Consider the following 21,121-nt stretch of genomic DNA (forward strand, 5'->3'; position numbering starts at 1 on the left):
TTTGTCAACACAGTCTTTCTTTAGCAGTTAATCTGATCTACTTCAACTGTGATGTCTTTAGTTACATTTTTAAATGACACATGGGAGCAAATTAGATTAAACTTGTTTTCTTTATTGAAAAATGGAAAGCACAAAATCCAAGACCTGTAGTATCTTGAATTACCTCAGGACCTGTTTCTGTCATGCTTAAACAAATCTGCTACAAGAGTGTGGCTGCATCGGTGGTGTCTCTCTTAACCAGCACTGGCTTTGAAATTAGAAATGGAAGTGGTTTTAAACACACTTGTTTTTTACTTTATTATCAAAACGTTTGGGATGGGAAACAATTTGCACTTTTTCTGAATAGGTGGAGAGTGACATTTACTAAATTCTAGCTTCTGGTTATCCTCTCTCTCTTGAAGATTTTTGGTAAGTTGTAACCACGTAGGAAACAGTAGTTGTCACAATGTAATTGAATATTGGAGATTCATTTGAGCTCCACAGGTTGAATGCAGAGATTGAAATTTGATGTGACTATCATTCATCTTCCTTTAAAAAAACAAAGGGAATAAAACAAAACAACCAAACCCACACAAACCCAGTGATACAATATCTTCTGTACATCTGAATTATGTTTTAAAAAGCAGACTTTGTCTATTCTACGTAGTGAATAAGTAGATTTTTCTTGTGTTATTTCTGGCGATAAAGCTGTCTCTGTCTTTCTGTGAGTTCATAATATGCCTGAATCTTAGAGAAAAGAGAAGAAAAAGACAAGGGAAACAGTTTTTGTCTTAATTGGTAAATGAACTGCAGTGTTCTCAGTATCTGTATCTCGCATTGAAATTGCAGATTTTGCTGTCCATTTGGTTTCTAGGAACTGACAAATGTACAATTTGCAATCCTATGTAATTATAATCTGATTCTAGAGAACTGTAATTTCTACCAATATATAGAAATATATCATTTGAGCATAAATTTTCAGTACACAATGTGCAGGGATTAGTGGCACAACCTTAATGAGAATCACATTGCGTAATTCCTTGGATAATATGCTGATATTGTGTCCTTTATGAATTTTGAGAGGTCAAATGTACTGAAAATCTGTAGCAGTATATGAATGGCAAAGGATGCTCGTGGCTTTGTATGAGAGCTGTCCTTCAGTTTATAAAACATGGTACCCTATTTGCTTAGACACTGGCACATGGTGAAAAAGAAAAAGAATGCTTAATCAAATAAGAACAGTTTAAAAAGAAGTAGAGAGGATAAATGATGAGATTTTTTTTTTTATCTGATGCCTTTGGATATTTTGTTACAGTCACAGATGGCAGCTGCTTGCCATTGTATGAAAAATAAATACTTAGAGTTGACACACCTTTTTTTAAATCTAATTGTCTTATGCATGCTTTATTTTAAAGAGAAGGTTACTCTTTTTGCATGCAAAATATTTGTAGAAATCCTAGGAATTTTCAAAACAATAATGAAAATCACCTTGTTGCTTTGTTGTGTTGGTTTTTTTTATTTATTCCTCCTTCATTGCTGTTGGATGGAACTGGTGAATATTTGACAAGCAGTTTAGAAGACAAAGAGAAAAATAAATGATTTTTTTAAAATCAGCCCTTTGTTTTGGTGTTCACCATTTCTCATGCTATAAGCTTTTATTGTGCAAGTACTTAGCCATTTGAGCAGGCCTAGATGGCAATATTTATGTCCAGCAATAATAAGTTATAGTAGTCAGTTCAGGATCTTAGCCATAAAAATTAGGTGGTGTGCATATATCAAACCCTATTTTCAATCTTCTTCAAATATAGTGAAAATGGTGTTTTAGAGTCTCAAATGTCTTGCCTGGGGGACTGATTTTGGCTCTCAAAGAGAACCGCGCAGGCTATTCATGTGATGATGTTTTGAAGCCCAGAACGGCAATTTGAAAAAGAAAGTTGCAGTTAGAAATAGGAATTAGTTGGGTCATGCTTATTAGCTCTTAATTTTTCAGTAATTTGAAATATCTAAATAACTGTGTCAGCTATAAGCTGTATACTGCAGAGGAGATTTTCAGCTGGAAATCCACAGCTTTCTGGGGACACCGATTCCTCTGAAACTGTGAGTCTGTGTGCTGTTTGGCTCCTCTCTCACAGCCTTTCCCACAGTTTTCATTTCTTGCTGGCAGCACACATTCTTACACATCTTGTAGAGCAGAATTTTATGTCATGAAAGGAAGAATTGCTATATCAATTAACTGCCCAGCGCTGAAGGAATCCAGGATTTCTGTCATACCAGTCAATTATGATAATTTTCCAGACTGTATTAAAAAAAAGTAGTAGCTTTCCAGATTTTCTCTCCTAGGTTTTTTTTTTTTTTAATATAAATACATGTATCTATGTGTATATACGGAAATATTTGGAAATAATGTCTTGTCTAGTTGTGTGTTGGGAGGTCAAGCTGGACAGAGCAGATAATGTTTTACTTTTCTCAAGTTATCGCACTTCTTACTAATTAAATGCTTTTTCATAATTTTCCTTTTATATATCACTGTAGCAAGGCATTTCAGCTCTTTGTAGTGCCACGCAATATACTCTAAAGCGTTGAGAGAACAATCCAGAGTAATTTTTAGAGCAAATAATAATTTCATTGGAGGCAGTTTGAGAGAACCAGATGAAGACAACTTCATAATTTTAATCAATTAGAGATTGTACTGCCTGAGTATTTTGGGTTTCTTATTTGCTGAAATATTGATAGCATATACTGTACCTGGAACAACACTGGAGAAAATCCTGATGTGTGCCTCCCTGCCTGTGTTTTCTATGCCCTACTTTCTGCAGTTTCTGGTACTGCCCTTGTGAACTGAGCATTTGTCAAGTGCAGCGTTTGTCATGAGATTCTAATTGAAGATTTGATTCAAAACTTCTGACTTAACATATTAGCTTGATAGTTGATTTGAACTTAGAACTCTACATGCCAGGTGGATTTGTGTGTTTACAATTCACATCAAGGCAGATAATTCTAGCTGTTGGAATCTTTCTTGCATCAAGAAGGAGTGTCACAACCCTGGAAACTAAAGTTTTTGTGGGAGGAAGTATCAGAAATGGGGGCAAAAACCACAGGGAAGATTTCCATTACCTATTGTAGTGTTCTCACTGGACAGGTCCTGTTTTGGGTTGTATTTTGTGAATAATTTTGATGATGGAAGTAGGAGACTTAAACAGCTGTAATCTTTCAGTTGTGTGGCACAAGAGCTGGCACTTGTTTGTACTGTATAATACCACTTTTTCCAGTACACTTACTTAGGTAAAAGGTAAAGGATTGTCAAATGTAACAAAACTATTGCCAGAGTAGTCAAGAAGAAGTATAATTGGGACTCTGATGATTCATAATGAACATGGAACTAAAAATATTACAATGACAAGTATCTGACCTGTTTTACATTTGATTAATTTATTTGTAATATTTAAAGCTGACATACTAAACCAGGTGTATAAATTCAAATTGGTGAGCACGGTTAATGTTTATGGAAAGCAAAGCTGATTAAATTTTATGCAGTGTACATATCTCAGTATGCAACAAGAAGAGGTATGTTGCATAACAGTGTCGAGACCATTATTTGATGTGACACTTTCAAGTATTTGTAAATGTAGGGAATGCATTTTGCTCTTAAAAGGACTATATTTTCTTCAACTTGAAACAGAAAAAAAGAATGCCAGTATATCTGGGGTTAAATAAAGTATGGTCAGAATATAGAAATATGGGTTTAATGGGACAAGTTAGGTTTGTTCCTAAATGTGTCAAAAAGTAATATTTGTTCCTTTTCCTAATACAACCTATGATATGTGATTCTGTATGCTATTATTCCATGTTATGCTTTCCCCCTCCTGCTTATTTTATCTCTACAATTATTTTTACCAGAGAAAGTTAGAAGCTGTCGCAGGCTGAAATTTGCCTTTTGTAGTTCAGCTTCCTTGACTGGGAGTAATACACAGATGTGGAGAAAATCATTTAATGTAACAAAAAGAAAGGAAATCTGATATGCCTTATAATAATGCATACTTTTCTCCTCCACCCTTAGAGAACAGAGATAATTTTACCAATGGTGTGCTAGAGCCGTTGCACTTTGCTTGACAGTAGTCTGACTTCTGCTGCCTCCCTTCCAATGCTACCTTCTTCCAACACAGCACCTGGACTTAATAGCATCTTTGACAGGGAGTTACTTGTCAGAGAGAGGCAAAAGGTATATCATAGAACCATAGAATGTTTTGTGTTGGAAGGGACCTTCAAAGGAACAACTAGAAAACAGGCTAGAAAATAGGTTTTCACTGTAACAGAGAAGGTGTTGCATAAATCTTGCTTTGGTATGATTTAGTGCCACTAAAGGAATCCTGAGCAGTTCAAGGATGCTAATGTTTTTTGTACAAAGATAAAGAAACTAACTCCCCCTAAAAGCTTATTATAACCTAATGAAGCAGGGTCAGCTAAACCTTTCAAGCGGCATTTAAGGGTTCTTTGGAGGAAGACTCAACTGCATTGCTCTTCCCTTTTTCAGTGAATACAAAGCCTTTCTGTCTTTCTTTGGGTGAAGTATATATCAGTTCGTAAATTCCCCCTAAAACAGCAAGGTCTGGTCCCCTAGGCTTCTCCAAATCAGTTTGTTTTTTTGCAACCTGAAGCAACTGAAGTGGTCACCATCTCTGCCTTTGCTGTAAACTCCCAAAAGAAGGACTGCCTTAGGTAGAGGGACCAGCTTTATATAACAATCCTTAATACTTGTTATGAGTAAAGCTTCCACGTTGGTTTTCTGCCACTGCTTCTCAGTAGCTGTTTGCTTCACAGCTGCAGAAAACTCTCTGACCATCTTGTAAAGGTCTCCTGCTGCTTCCTAGGTCTTGAGAGTGGATTTCATTTACCCACATTTGGTTGCACACAGAAGCAAAGGAAAAAGATTAGCTTAGTTTTGAAATGGACAATGCTCTTCAGGTTGTTTACTCACAAGATCATATTTTCAGAGGAAACTGCTAAATTAAAAAAGATTAAATATGTAAGTTGTTTTGAAATTATCTTTAAATACTGTAGACATCAGTCTACCAGACATCAGTCTACCAGGATTGAAAACTTCTCTCTCATTAAAAAAAAAGGGGGGGGGAGGAAAGTGAACATCCCAACCTTATTATTACTGTAGTTTTCTAAGATTGTGTTAATACCTGGAGGACTGAACCTGAAAAAGAATCTGGTTTTGTGCAGGCACAATGTATGCACATTGTGAAAACAACTCTGTCTTCAGGAGTTTATAATTAAAAATCCCAACCTGGAGGGATTTATACATATGCATCTTTTTGTGCAGTGTGAAAGTAGTGGGAGCATTTTCCTGAGGTTGAATTCATGGGTTTGGGGATTCAGGGCCCAGGTATGAAGATCAGAGTGTATGGAATACCTCATCTACATAGAGTGCTATTAGAAATAATGACTGAATTTTCATTATTGAGTACAAAATCTAGGCCAAATGGTGTTTGTTACTCTTGCCAGCCATCAACATCTTTCCAATCTTGAAATCCATATCATGTAGTTAGGCACCAGGATCTGACAAACTCATTTTCCACTGAAAACGCTGTCCAGGATTGTCAGAATTTGCTACTTGTATAGAAGGTAGTACAGAGAACGATCTCAAACCAAAATAAAACATCTGCTTTCCTCAGTTCCAGCAAAAGAGTACTAGGTTGGATTATAAAGATAGTATGTGTGGGGGGAAAAAGTGACAAAATATTTTGGTTCATGGTTAGTATTTATCATGAAATGACATGTCTTCCCATAGAAACTGTATTCCATAGAAACTGTAAAACTGTAAAACCACCTGTAAAAAGGAAAAGGGAGCTTGACTGTTTCAATTCACTAACACCTCCTATCAGAGTTACAATTCTTACTATATTTTTCTTCAGTTTTGATTTTTAAAGCAGCTAAGGGAAACTAGATATTCTTTTGCCTTCACATTCTGAATAAATTGATAGCTTAATTTAACTATTCCTTTAAAAGTCCAGTAAATACAACTTTTTTTTCCTGTCCTGTCCTAAACACGTAGGTAGGCAGTGGGATCTGTTAATTCTTTGCTGCATTACTGAATTACCTCAAATATAACCCATTTCAGCAGCAGTATGTTTGATCTACGTATTTGTGTCTGTGTTTGCTTGCCTACTGCAGGGAGAAGCCTCACTGAACACCTGCAGCATTGACCCTATCGTTGGGATCAGTGTTTTGTTTGTTAAACACTTTGCAATTATACTATTATTTTAAAGGCCAACATTGTTTCTAGGTTAATTACTGTACCTGTAAGGCTTCATTCTTGCTTCACAAAGGTGTTTCCAAGAGGAGTTAAAACTTGTTTGTTAATCTCATTTTACAGGTGTCTTGGAAGGTTGCACTGTGTTTGATGTGAAATAGGGCCAGTGTGCTGCCAACTGGACAAAACCATGTTTCATAGGGAGGTATAGGAGAGGGAGGGCAAGGAGCCAGCAGTCATCTTATGCAGGTTTTTTCTTCATTGCAATGGCTCATAGTGTCAGAAATGCAGAGGTCTGTTCTAGGTGACAACTTTTACCAGTGCAGCAGTGGAATTGGGAGAATCCTTGTGGCCCAGGTGGAGAACTCCTGTTCTGCAGTGTATGTATGTGTAAATGCAGTCTCCTTATCCAGACAATACTTTTCCCTAGTTTCTGCTCATTTAATTTATTGTTTGTTGTGGTCGGATGCTTTGTACATTAATGGGTTGGGTTTGTTTGTGCATGCATTTTACTGTTTTAATGACTGAGATTGGCTGGATTTTGGTACTGAGAGATAAATCTGGCTGCTAGGGCTGGATCTTTCCTGTGGCTGGCAGCGATGTGTTTTTGATAAAGGCACTTCCTGAAAGTCATGTCATTTGTCATCTGGATCCATCTGCATTGCAGGTAGTGTATCTCCAGGTCACAGTGGTTTTTTTCCTTCCCAATTTGCTCCTATCCAGGCGCTTCTCATCAAACTACTTTAAATACAATTTTAGCATATATCACCCACAGGCTATTGTGTGTTTTTGCTCCATCATTTATATTTATTGAATTCACCTCTCTCTTTTGGGACATAGATTCTTTTTCTGACATTGTATTCAGAATTTGTGTGTGTTGAGGGAGAGCAAGAAATATCTCAGCCGTCCACTCTTCCTGTAGGTGTTATTTTCATTACCTGCAATTTACTGCCATATACTATCCTATTCAGTCCTGGGTAATTGCAGAGAATGAATCTGTACAAATATTAGTTCACCTGATCTTTCCAGGGCAATAGTGGCAGCCCTGTAGTTCAGTTGTTTAAAACATGTAATGTGCTTTAGGGAAGAGTTTTGCTTTTCATCTCAGTAGATCTTTTCCCAGCTTCTTACCATTCTCACTGAAAGCTGTCAGCCTAGACATTTCAGATGCTAAACAGTAGTTTCTTTTTCACAATGACTGCAGTTTTGTTTTAATTTTATTCAAAGCTGTATCTCATTACAGCAAAGTATATCTGAAGTATCTGCAGAGCTCCTGTTGTTCCCTTCAGCACTGAGAGTTTCTTGGGCTATTTGCTCTTGCTCAATGTCTAGTTGTATATATCCTGTAATAGACCTATCTTACAATATATTTTTACCTGACTATGATGTTTTTTTTTAAAACTTGGTCTAAGTGAAACATTTAGAAGACTTGATTTCTACAGTTTCTATTGGTTTCATATACCTGAAGTCATAAAAATTGGAGATCTAGTTTGATGTACTCTTAATTAAAACAGAGGAAAAATGCTGTTATAGAATCATAGAATGGTTTGGGTTGGAAGGGACCTTAAAGAGTTCTAGCTCCCCTGCCTTGGACATGGATATCTTCCACTAGACCAGGTTGCTCAAAGTCCCATCCAGCCTGTTCTTGAACGCTTCCAGGGGTGGGGCATCCACAACTTCTCTGGGCTACCTGTTCCAGTGCCTCACTACCCTCACAAGGAAGAATTTCTTCGTAATATCCAATCTAAACCTGCCCTCTTTCAGTTTGAAGCCATTCCCTATTGTCCTGCCCATGTAAAAAGTCCCATTCAAGCTTTCCTGTAGGCCCCCTTTAGGTACTGAAAGATGCTATAAGGTCTCCCCCGAGCCTTCTCTTCAGGCTGAACAACTCCAGCTCTCTCAGCCTTTCCTTACAGGAGAGGTGCTTCAGCCCTCTGATCATCTTCTTGGTCTTCATCTGGACTTGCTCCAACAGGTCCACATCCTTCTTATGTTGGAGACATGTTCTTATGTCCCAGACCTGGACACAGTACTCCAGGTGGAGTCTCAGGACTGCTGAGTAGAGTGGGAGAATCACTCCCTTGACCTCCTGTCCACACTTCTTTTGTTGCAGCCCAGGACACGTTTGGCTTTCTGGACTGAGAGCTCACATTGCCAGATCATGCTGTGCTTCTTGTCAGCTGTCACCCCCAAGTTCTTCTCAGGGCTGCTCTCAATCTGTTCTCCACCCAGCCTGTAATTTGTGCTTGGGATTGCCCCAACTCAGGCGCAGTACCTTGCACTTGGCCTTGTTGAATTTTGTGAGGTTTGCACAGGCCCACCTCTCCACCCTATCAGGGGTCCCTCTGGATGTCATCCCTTCCCTCCAGTGTGTCAACTGCTCCCCACAGCTTCATGTTATCTGCAAACCTACTGAGGGTGCTCTCAATCCCACTACCCATGTTGCCAACAAAGAAGTTAAACAGCGCTGGTGCCAATATTGATCCCTGGGGAACACCACTCCTCACTGGTCTCCACTTGGACATTGAACAGCTGACCACAACTTTGTGAGTGTGATCATCCAGCCAATTCCTTATCCACCGGGTGCTCCCTCTGTCAAATCCATGCCTCTCCAGTTTAGAGACAAGGACATTGTGCAGGACTGTGTCAAATGTTTTCCAAAACTTCAGGTAGACGATGTCTGTTTCTCTTCCCTCATCTACCAGTGCTGTGAGCCCTGTCATAGCAGGCCACCAGATTTGCCAGGCATGATTTGCCCTTACTGAAGCCATGTTGGCTGTCACCAGTCATCTGCTTATTTTCCACATGCCTTTGCACAGTTTCCAGGAGGATGTGCTCCATGACTTTGCCAGGTGGAGAGAGATGAGGCTGACTGGACTGTAGTTCCTCGGTCCTCCTTATTTCCTGTTTAAAAATGGGGATAATGTTTCCCCTTTTCCAGTCAGTGGGAACTTCACTGGACTGCCATGACTTCTCAAATAGGATGGATAATGACTTAGCCACTCCCTCTGCCAGTTCCCTCAGGGCCCACAGATGCATCTCATCAGGTCCCATGGACTTCAGGTTCCTTAGATGATCTTGAACCTTATCTTCTCCTACAGCGAAATGTTTCATTTTCCCAGTCCCTGCCTTTGCATTCCACAACCCAGGTGGTGTGGTTGGAGCATTTGCTGGTGAAGTCAAAAAAGTCATTAAGTACCTCAGACTTCTTCATGTCCCTGGTAAGCGGGTCTTCCATTTCCTTCTGGAGAGGGCCCACATTTTATCTAGTCTTCATTTTATCACTGATGGAAGCTTGTGTTGTTGCCCTTGACATCTATGGCCAGATTTAATTCTATCAGGGCTTTAGCTTTCCTAACCTGATCCCTGACAATTTTGTGGCCATGCTGAGGATTTGGCTGGAGTTAATCTTGACAATTATCTACATGGAATTAAGAAAAAAAAATGAATGTGTTCCTGTTGTTACATTTGCTCTCAGTTAATCTGCAGAACTGTTGCCAGACATAATGACTGTCATAGATCTTAATGTACAAAGGACATTTAGATAAACCTTACTGAAGCAAATAGGACCAAAAACCTTTCAGGAAGGTCTCATTAATTTGCTGATTTTTAAGCTAGTTTGCCATCCAGAATTTGAAAAGAAAATAGAGCATTTGGTTCTATAATTATTTGTGCAACTGCAAATGCAGTCTGTGCTATCAGCCATCTGCCCTGCAGGCATTACTTTTAGTGCCATTTGGATCATCATCGCAGTGTGTGATCCTCTGCATCTTCTGTTTTGTGGCTGACTTGGTGCTGATAATTCTCATACAAATATCTGCGTTCACATTCCTGCCTTTCCCCCCCTATTCATTTGCTTTTTCCTTTTTAGTCTTTTTAAGGGTCTTCGGAACAGCTGCACAGGCAGAGGAGGCGATGCTGTGTTCCTGGACAGGCATGCTTTCATTTATCATGTGAGATTCACAGTGAAACACTTTATTCCTCTGAAGATTCCCATAAAAAAATGCAGTCTCTGTTTCTGCAGCAGTTCCTGGTGTCTGTACTTCCCTGCTCAGTTCAGTGGTGACTGGTAGGTGACCAGTAAGGGCAGGCTGTTGCCCTTTCTGCCCTGTGAATATGGCGTGGGAGAAAGCCAAGAGCTGCTGTTGCTGCTGTTGGCAGTCGAAGGGCAAACTAAGATTGAATGTCCTTGGGCTGCTCCTCAATGACCAGACTTTTCCTTGCTTAGATGGCCCAGGAAAGCAGTTACTCATTTTACCATAAAGATAGTGCTGCAGGTTTTACTCTAAATTGGATGGCGAGGAACTGCTATGGGGTTAGAAAGCCTTGATGATTCCTAGCATGAGGGGAGCCCTTGCAGTCTTCCAGAGTGATTTTTTTCATTTTTGAGTCTTTGATTAGGCTGTGTGTCTGATATAATGTTTCTCCCAAGTGGTTTCTGGTGAGCTCAGCTTATGGCGTACATGGGGGAGCAGATCTTATTTTATGTGGGGACTTGCAGGTGCTGGCATTTTAGCCGACTTCGCTGGTGAGGAATTCATTGAATTTCACTTGTTTGAAGAACCTAACTGTGTGCCATTCCCTCTGGAGCATGACTCCAACCTGCAGGTCCCTGACCCTTTAATGGGCTTTTACAGTAGCATTTCATCAGTGCTGTGGGAAAGCTCGTTCCTAAGGACTTAACAGTAACATTATCCAGAGCAGTTGGGTTTTATGGAACTACAGAGACTTTATAGAGATTACAGAGAAGTGTAATTGGGTGAATATGACAGATGGTATCCAGTAAGCCAAGTGCTATCTCTTTACAGGAATTTTATTTCATGTGTTTTTGGAGACTGCAATGTTCAAATGGCACATTACACCCATTCTTGTGCTTTTGAGTCAGTCATGCTCTAAAAGATCCCAGAACCTGTTTCTCTTGACACAGCAGCATACCAGCTTTCTTTACAACAGGAGTGCATCAGAAAGATTTGAGTGATCTTGAAGATTGGTCTGGTGTATTTTTCTTTCTGTCTGGTTTGATCATCCTTTGTTTTTGAATGGCAATTGACAATATGGCAGAAGAAACTCGAGATGAAAATATCTCCTTTAATTTTCCATTGCTTCTCGTTCAGTGTTCTAAATGGGAGGAACATTTTCTTATACAATTCCTCATCTTTTTATAATGGAACTGTTTGTCTAAGGAGTTTTCCCTAATTATGTGCATTCACTTTGCTTGTGCAAAGGTCCCTGATTTCACATAGAGCTTTTGGGTTCTGCCATTAGTAATGTATTGTCATGAAGTAGCAAAAAGAGAAAATGCAAGTGACACTTCTTAAACAGTGTATGAAAGTAGTGGTAGGATGTGTCTGCTTGTGCGACCAGTTATGCTTCTTGGTTGAATTAATGCTGGGCTGCAGAGATGTGCTAGGTAAGATTTTGGACCTTTGTCCTGGTAAAAATGTTATTGTCATGGAAAATGTTCCTTTATGAAGCAGTGTCAGGAAGGAACAAAAGCATTGCCTTCTTTGTCAGGCAGAAACAATAGAGCTGTTTTACTGTGTCAGACTTTAAAAAATACCAAAATAAAGTAAAATCAGGGACTACATGCATCTTGGACATTCTAATTAAAAATGTTTCTTCTTAATTCTTTTTTCTTGCAGAGGCTTACTGAAATGAAAGCATTTGCGTGTTCAAAGAGTGAAGGCAAAGTACTTGCTGTGAAATGTGTTATTTGAATTCAGGCTTTTCAGATTTTACTTAAATTGAAATCAGTCCATGTGGAATTACAGTAAAATGTAGCAAGATGTTGACTTGCAGAATCTTCTGCCTTCATCTCAGCAGTAAATTGTGAAGCTTCATGTAATCATGAAGTTTCATCCTTAAAACCTGATAGGTCTTGGGTTTCTCTCTAAATAATTTCTAAGGAATAGAGATTATGAAAAGCTGAGAATACTAAAATTTTTGTGTATATTTTTATCTTCGTTATGACATGCAGCAGTATAATAGGCCTGGCTATTTTTGTGTAGATTGAATTTAATGTTGAAACTGTTTCAGTAAAATAGATTTTGTATCTTAAAGAGGTAGTATGAAAAGTAATACTTTGACACAAAGGTGAATGTTCATTTAATGTATTTCCTTTTAGAAAACAGGAGGTGGGGATATTCGAATGGGGTGTTGTATTTAAAATTTGAAAATAATAGTATCTAAATATAATGCTTAAGTCTCTGTGTGCCTTGGTCTAGGCTGCTAATTTGAATCTTTACCATACAGAGCTATAGGCTTGACTTCTTAAGCCCAACATCCAGTAAACTGTAATGGATGGATTGTTCAAGTTTGATATAGATGGATGGATTTTCCCTGAATAATGATCTGCAAGGAAATATATACAAGCTCTGATTTGCCAACAGGATTTGAACTAGACTATTACTGCAGAGCTGAAGTACTGTTTATAATATTATATATAGTGTCAAATGACTTTCTGTTTTAAATGGGTCAAAACCGTAGCCAAGGTGCCAGGCACGGTACTTGATCAAATAGGAGTAAAAATGAACCTTACTGGATCTTCAGGATACTTCAGCGTGCTGTGCAGATTGCTAATATGTATGCATGCTCTTCAATAATTCAATTTTCATGAATTATAAAGTTATATTTCTCTATTAAGACTGACAGAGTTTCATGCTGCTCCTGGGATTTTCTAGCATCCCATCGAACATGTAGGCAGAATTGTTCTAACAGCCTATGAGATTATTTCCTGCCGTCTTTCCTGCCATTTCTAATCAGTTTTTCCTCTGTACTGGGCCTTTACTCTCTGACCATCCCAGTTATTTGGACCTCAGAGCAGCAAAACTATGACCACTTCCAAAACTGGGCAGGACAGGCTAGGTCCTCACCAGAAGTGCACAACTCTTCCATGGGGATGAGCAGTTGAATTCTGCTTTTTTGAAAGACCAGGAAGGGCAAAGGCTGTGCATCTGCTCCTACGCTTTTGTGTTTTCCAATGAAAGAAAAGGGTAAGTTTTTTGGATTTCAGTTCTTAGGCCCTGGAGCGTCTGACAGAATGTATGGACTGCCAGATGCTGTGGCAAGATGATCTGCTAAATCTTTCTGCAAGGATTCACTGAAGTGTGAGAAAAAGGGTCAGTGGTGCTTGCACACTTCCATCTCAGATTCTTCTGCAGATGTTTTTCAAGGCAGCTAGAGTGAGAACCTGATGGAATTGCTACGGAAACAGAGCTTATATTATTTATTTACTCACTTATTTATGCATGCATATATTTAAGCCCTGATGTCCCTTAACGGCATATCTTGGACGTCACCCAGTCTTAGGAGAGTTTTTCTGTTGAAAATCAGGGAAAGTGAAATGTTGGCTGCTAATCAGCAACTCCAAGGTCCACTACTTCTGCAGAAAATATTGACAAATTACACAGTCTCAAACTGGAGTGCTGTGTTATTATAGCAGAAGAATATATAGACTAAATTGAATCCTCTTTGTATTTGGAGTTGCATAAGCATTATTTAGGCGTCAGAAAAGGACAGAATTACAGCTTTTCAGTGGTACTGGCATTGAGTAACTTCTAAAAGAGACAGAGTTGGTGGTAATGAGGCCTTTTTAAAATTACACTGTGAAGGATTTGGAAGAGTGGTGTGGCTGGCTGGGGGGAGCAAGGCATGCTCATACAAGTCCAGTAACCTGGAGGGGGAGAGGATTGTTGAAGTAACTATTCTGTTGAACCTCAGTGTCACTGAAGAAAGCTGGAGTTCCATTTTAGTTGTTGGATGTTAAGCTTAAATAATGCAAGGCTTGTCATTGCATATTTACAACAGGATTGTGAAAACTACCCAGAACTTTATAAAATACGAAGTGGGAGAATGAAGGACCTGGAAGTTCCAGACAAGCTTGTCATCTGGTTTTCAAAGCACGCTGTTCTTAGTCTCAGCTTTGATTGCATATATTCAGAGGCTTGAAAAGCAGTGTCTTGCAGTAGAAGGGCAGGTGGAGAGGTGTTATAGCGTCACTGCATCCATAGTGTTTGGATGGAGTTTTATTCTTTTTTGGCTGTCCTCTCTTGTATCTGATAGTTACTTTGCATTCGTGGAATGCTGAATCAATGCAAATCACACCATTCCCCTGATTGGGGTTTGCTATTGTATTATTTAAACTGCCATGTTTACCATGCCAAGGTTGGGCATAAAGAGAATTGAAGGAGCTGTGCCTTTTTACCTGAACCTGAATTTACCTTGTTGTGGCTTCCCAGGGAGTCACAGGTAAGGTTAGAACCACACAAAGAACATTTCCCTGCTCCCTTATTCCGTGTGTTGTGCCAGGATGGTATATGCATTGCTGCCTCTGCAGTTCTTCTGTTCTTTATTAGCATCATTACATGGTTTTGGCTTTTTATCAAGCATTGTCTGAAACGAGAAGGATTTGTTCAGGCCATTAAGCCTGAAACTTTATACTCGGGCATCTTTTACGCAGTTGTTTGGCCAAAGATATCCATTAGGGTAGTTTTATTTTCTAGCAGTGCAGCTAATAAGTATTGCAGTTGCAGTGAAGCACTCTTGTGAAAACCTGATACTGTATACTATGGAGGAATGTATGTCTTCTTTTTATAACTTGTTTCTGTAATTTATCAAATTAAGAATGCTTGACGTAAATCAGAACATGTTTGTGGGTGGGAAGGGTTTTTTCTTTAATTTTTTTTTTTTTTTTTTTTTTTTTGTGGACTGTGGGTAATGCATTACCTCTGCAAAAGACTGTGTAATTTCATACCTGAGGTACTTGAACAGCATAGTTTCATTCTGTGGAATATCAGCCTTTTGTAAAAAATAACCCAAGTATAAGTTGCAAAAGGCTGATGCTACCAGGAATGCTTAATTACATGTCTCTGATAATGCTGGCGTTAGAAAGGTGGCATTCTGCATGCCTTTATTAGCTGTCCTATCCAACCCTACCATAATGTTACTGGCTCCTAAAGAGTGTGTGTTAATACATGGGCTTCACATTTTTTATGAAATTTTCATTGCAATACAGTTGGGTTGCATGTAGGTCAGAATCCAGGTTTGTTTGTCCTGGATTTTAATTTTCTTTTTGATTGTTAAGAGTGATTATAAGAGAAGGGACTAACCTTTTGTAGAAATGTATTGTAAGAGAAAATGAACTCTGCTTGTAAGAGGCTATTGTTTTTGTTCTATAGCGCTATTTTCCTTGTAGATGACATATTACTGTTTAAAAGATTTAATTATCTATGTTCAATGTTTAACCATAGTGTTCTTACAATAGAGACCTTTGTTCTCCTGAAAAATAACGCATAGTCAGTAGTTTGATAAAATACTTCACAAAAATAGCTTTCTGATTTCAATGCCAGTCTTTAACATCTAATTAATGAAAATGATTGAATGCACAGGAGCTAATCTCCCAACTAGCAACAATTAGCAGAAAGAAATATGGCAGTGAGCAATGCTGTTTATCTTGCCAGCCTGTAAATGTTGAAGTGTGTGGCAGTAAGTGTGACTTTTCATATATTCAGGAATAAATTATAGTTTTCAGTGTGCAAAAGATTAGACAGTTAATTTTCCTAACGTAATTTTAAATATTGCTGAGTTGCTAAGCAGCTCTCTTACGCTTCTCACTTTTTCTATGCTTTATATGCAAATTTTCAATCAAACCCCATTGCTGTATACATTGGTGTTTTACATTAGAAGACAGTGGAGAAGAATCCAAGCTGTAGACCGTGGGTTTTTTTATTTCTTTTTGAACTGCCTGAATATATAGTTTTGTTGAAGTTTGTGTGAGTCAGAGTTTTTCAATTTTTCATTGACTGCATTTAGATCCTCTGGAGCCAACTTTTGCGGGTTAGGGCAGGCAAACTTCCATGGAACATAGTGGGAGTTGTGTATGGATAACTCCTGGAAGGGTTTGCTCCAGTGACTGCTGTTGAGTGTTGTTTTGAGTGATAAATTTGTTCCAATTACGTGCCCTTTGTCTTTGCAGTGTTCTGGATGATGAGGGGAGCAGCCTGCGTCAGCAGAAGCTTGACAGGCAGGTAAGATCTTGGAGGAGGACCTTCTTGCTCTCTGAAGTATAGATCTTGGAGTAATGAAGTCACTGACACATGTATCTGATAATTGATAGGAAGTTGCATCCTCTGAGTGGGGAAATGCAACAGAGAGATCTGTGGAGGTTACGGTTTATTTAGAAGTCTGATTGCCATTAAAATTTGACTTATGACTGTGGTTTGAGTGACTCTCATTTCCACTGCGTTGGACTCATTTTAAGCTGACTTACCATGTATTTGTTACCCAACTGATGGACCAGAAAGGACGGAAGGTTCTGGCAGCCATGCCAGCCAACAGAGGTTAACCACAAAGATTTTACATACTTGGCTTGTCATTCTATGAGTCTAGCCCTTGTGGCTGTAACCTAGTGGCACTATGTGCTATGTTGCCTATTTTGCTACTGTATTACTACATGACTTTTTTACAAGAAAGACAGTCAGAACCTCTTCCATGAAATCTGAGGAAATTCTGCTGTCAGGTTTTAATGGGAGTTGAGGTTTCCGCTTTTACTTTGATTTTCTTGTGGTCCCCTTCTCAAAAAACTTTGTCATATTTATAGTTAAATCGTGTGCATTTAATTTTATCCTTTTCTATACATTTCTTTTCCCATTGTTTTATCAGCTTGCATGTCTACCAGCATCTCATTTTCAAATTCGAATACCTTCTATTTATACCATAATCCTGTACTTGATTCTAATTACTTTGGAGTCATGTTGAGGTGTTCAACATAACATATGGAGCTGAAAGAGTCCATTATCCATTCTTATTCTTCAGTTTTAGTGCATCTCCTTTCTACAAGCTAAACTATCACTGTACAGAAGCAAACAAATGGTAAGGTAATAGATAAGTAAAATTAACAGTTATCTAAGGTTGTGGAAGAGGACTCAAAGAGAGCTACCTATGATGCCACTGAATGCTGAAGGTTTTGTTTTTCAGCAGGTCTAGCTGAGAAATTTAAGTGTTTAATTAAAGTTCATCTTTTATAGCTATTAAATTAGGCTCATGTCCAGTATTATCACTTGATTCTAGTTTGCAATCACCTGCTTTTAATTTACAGAAACTGAAATTGGCATCTCTGCCTTATGCCCTTGCTTACCCTCCCGTTGCTTCACAACCAGTATTCTCAAACTGTTGTTTTCCCAAGGGTTATTTCCAAGCAAGCTCTAACAGCTGCTGGACTGCTCAGAAAGATCTATTCTAATTATTTGCTGTTTTCAGCAGAAGGTGTTTTAGCAGTGGGTTAGTCATGGTTTTTTGGAAAGATTTCCTGTTACCCAATATCCCACTCTCCAACTGCTGCCACTGTAAAACCGGAGAAGGTGTAAAGATATCCATTGTTTTTCATTGTAGGTTGCTACTGTTTGGAGTCCAGTAACAGATGCTTTTCTTTGTATTTTCTCCAGCGGGCACTGCTAGAGCAGAAGCAGAAAAAAAAGCGCCAGGAGCCACTAATGGTCCAGTCCAATGTGGACAGTCGGACGAGGACGCGCAGGACGAAACACTCGGAGGAACAGGCGCCGTTGGTTGAGTCGTATCTTAACAGCAACAGCAGCACAATATATCAGGGTATAAAAATGTCATCTATAGCATGTGTGTTTACTGCGATTCATAGCATAATGCTCTCCCTGTTAACTTTATGCTAATGAGAAGAAAGCTTCTTGTTTTGCATATTTTAGTAAATAATTGATATCCTTCACTTGTGTTTGGGGATAAAAACATCAGAACTTGCAATTCTAGCCTAACAGGAAGGAACAAGGTAACTAGCTACCCTTTCAGTGCTGTGGGGAAGGAAGAGTGGGTTGTCCCTTCTGCCGTGACTCTTTTAAGTGTTTTCAACCTTGGTGCCTGCTGAAGTAAAACTAATGGGTTCCACTCAGTGTATTCCTCTGTATATAACTTTGCTTAAGCCTGACAGTGTTAATGATGATAAATTTGAAACCTGTCAACTAATTTCAGCTAAGACTGAATATAATGATTTCAAAGATGCCGTATTTCTGCAAGGTTCATTAAAATAGGCAAGTAGGTGCAGAAGAACATTTCAAGCTTGAACAATGTATCCATTTTCTTATTAAAGATTACAGAATCCAGTAGGGACAGAGAAAGTTCAAGTATCACACCCATAGGGAAAAAAATTTTAAAGCCATTTTTGTATTGTTAGACTTCAAAGACTTAAATGATCAGAAATAAATCCTAAGGAAACCAGGCATTGTTTAGTTCTGTGCTTATATGGCCCATGCTTTCTGGCCCCCTGAAAAGATATGTGCATACTTTTCCTCAGGCTCTCTATCAATATACTGCCTGTGCTGTACTTTTTGTCTGCCCTGTTGTTTTATTTTCAGTTGGTGGTCGTATCTTTCAACAAGAAGGTTGGTATTTAGTGGACTAACTAACTAATCATGCTCTGAGAAGTTCAGGTTTCAGAGTCTTTCCCCCCAGTTAGCAATTGGTGGAAATGTTTGGTTGGTTACAGCTACAGAATTTGTTGTTAGAACCTGGAAATTGCACTGTTTAAATGTTAAGGTTTTGGTAATAATGGACCTTTTTTATCTTGTTTCTGCAAGTAGATAGGATACCATAAGTGATTTCAGAAGGAGAATTATTTTTTCCTTAAAGTATTCTTTTAATTATGTTTTTCTAATAAATATAAAAATAATTAGTAATATTGCCTTCTCTTTACTGTTTCTAAGGGTCTGGGATGTAATTTTTGAAGATTAAATGAAATTTCTTTCCAGTCCAACCTAAGAATTTAATTTAGCACAAAATTCTAGTTTGTTCATTTTTTAATCAGACAAATCAGAAATTTTTCCTCTTTCACTCAATAGTTTATCAAAGGTACAGAGCTGCTCTAAAAAGTAGTATCTTATGGTACAGGGGTGCTGTGATTTACTAAACCTCCTGTATTGTCAGTTGATCAAGGTTTTAATTTTCACAAATCAGAGAGAGAGACATTATCGTCCCCTAAATGGTAGCAAATTTCAAAACTGCACTAACTGAGCTAAATTTTGCACCAGTTTGCACCCGAGTGGACTTCCTGACTGTGAGATTTACTGTGCTCTTGAGGTAAAAGTGACCCTTCCTGTAATATTATACCACCCCATTTACTGGAATACTTAGGAACTTATTCTTCTTAAATCAGCTTGTTCTAAATTTATCTCTCAAACCTTTGCAATATTTTACAAGGTTTCAGAAGACCAGAAAAATATAGTAAAGTTTGTCATATTCAACACAAAGTTTGTTAATCCCTTGGGATAACTCTCCTTGTAATAAAGCATGCAGCTAGCAAAAGCCGGCTTAGGAGAATTTAATTACCTAGTGGAGTGTTTTATTGCCTTGTAAAATCCTTTGTTAGGCATGTTGCTTTTGAAAATATTATAAGAACTCCAGAAGTGTCCTTTTTCAGCGTGGTCTTCTCTGGGAATGTGCTTAGTGTCTCAAGTTACCCCGTTTGCCTGGTACGTAGTTAGGTTTTGGTGACCATTTCTAACTGTGGTGTTCAGCTTCAGGGCTGGCATTTTCTTCCCCTTCAATGACAACATTTGTATGTGGCAGTGTCGGATGCATGAGACAGCTGGGCTGTTTCTAAAGAACTATTCTGCTCTTTTCCGTTCATTTGTTGCTGTTATGGGCATGCTGATTTTAAGTTAAGAATGACTCTTTGATGGGAGTTGATGGTCTACTGAATGAACTACATTGCTTGGATGAGCATGTTTGTGAAATCAATTCCTGTGCTGCAAATGCTACAGAAAGAACACTTCTTTCCACCTATCATCCTGCTCTACTCTCTTTTTTAGCTTGTACTAATTCTGTGTAGCACAAAAGTACTTGTTGATTTCAACAAATAATTGGATGCCTGTGTGGAGATGGTACTTTGAGCAAAGTAGGTCAGAGATAACATCTCAGGGATTCTGAGATGCTGGGCTTTCTGCGCTGGGAAATTCTCTTTCATACACTGCCACAGCTTATTCTGATGCAGTTATCTGTGCTGCAATGGTTCCCTGATGGGCAACTCTGCTCTGGAATAAAAACTCATTAAATTCCAGAATAATTATCAGAGTGTGGAGTAAAAAGCCAGTAATTTTTGTTCTGGAATAGAACATCAGCCTGGTGAGGTACTTGTGGGCAGATATACTGGAACAGCATATTTCGCTAGTTAAGCTAAGTTTGTCTATATGAAGGAGCCGTTGGCTTCTTTTGAATCTCTGCAGGGTGATTGCTGCTAGTCCTCTGGCTACGTGTTTTTTTGCTTCATCTAGCTTGAAAGAAGAGAAGTGCAAATAGATCTGAGATGCAATAGGATGAAGGGGTGTTAATTAAGGACTATGAGTGAGCTTGGTTGGGGCAGCTCACTAAGGGAATGTGGCTTCCTTCCACGTGTACAGACGTGGCTTTCCTGCACTTACTCAGGATTGAAGATGGTGGGACAAGTTTCATTCAGGATGAAACTGAATAGGTACAGGGCTTTTTTGAGTTTCTTTTTTGATAGTCTAATAACTAACAAAATAACTCTGCTGAAAGTACACCTCCACACAGTAAGGAGGAAAGTTACCAGAATTGCTGTAATTTTTTCTTAAATAACCTCAAGGCACAGAAGTGACACATTGGTAGGATAAAAGGGTTCCCTTCCAAGTGTTACTAGCAATTCTTCTGGGTGCTGTGAGACTTTAAGGAGATGGGTGCCCTTCCAGCGAGGAAGTGACTGCAGAATGCACCGTGCACAATTCTCCAGACAAAAATTTTCTTCTCAGTTCCTGCCCATATTTCACCTACAGGCAAAAGTTTTCAGATACTGTAGCTTGCAAATGACTCACATGTAGTGTATCTTTTTTAAATCCTTTGTTGGCGTGATGC

At 38.7% G+C, this 21,121-nt stretch overlaps 1 protein-coding gene across 11 annotated transcripts in view; it reads left to right on the top strand.

The window, feature by feature from the left end:
* TUB (TUB bipartite transcription factor) overlaps window positions 1-21,121 on the top strand; it is a 171,017-nt gene that overhangs the window by 91,257 nt on the left and 58,639 nt on the right. For all 11 annotated transcript variants that reach the window (XM_039382459.1, XM_039382461.1, XM_027737537.2 and 8 more), the window contains exons 2-3: window positions 16,209-16,260; window positions 17,677-17,839. In XM_039382459.1, coding sequence (XP_039238393.1) covers window positions 16,209-16,260; window positions 17,677-17,839 — 215 coding nt within the window. The remainder of the gene's footprint in view (window positions 1-16,208; window positions 16,261-17,676; window positions 17,840-21,121) is intronic.

The sequence above is a fragment of the Pipra filicauda genome, unplaced genomic scaffold, assembly GCF_003945595.2.
Source record: "Pipra filicauda isolate LSUMZ 115617 unplaced genomic scaffold, ASM394559v2 scaffold26_size5592650_pilon, whole genome shotgun sequence".
Taxonomy (NCBI): domain Eukaryota; kingdom Metazoa; phylum Chordata; class Aves; order Passeriformes; family Pipridae; genus Pipra; species Pipra filicauda.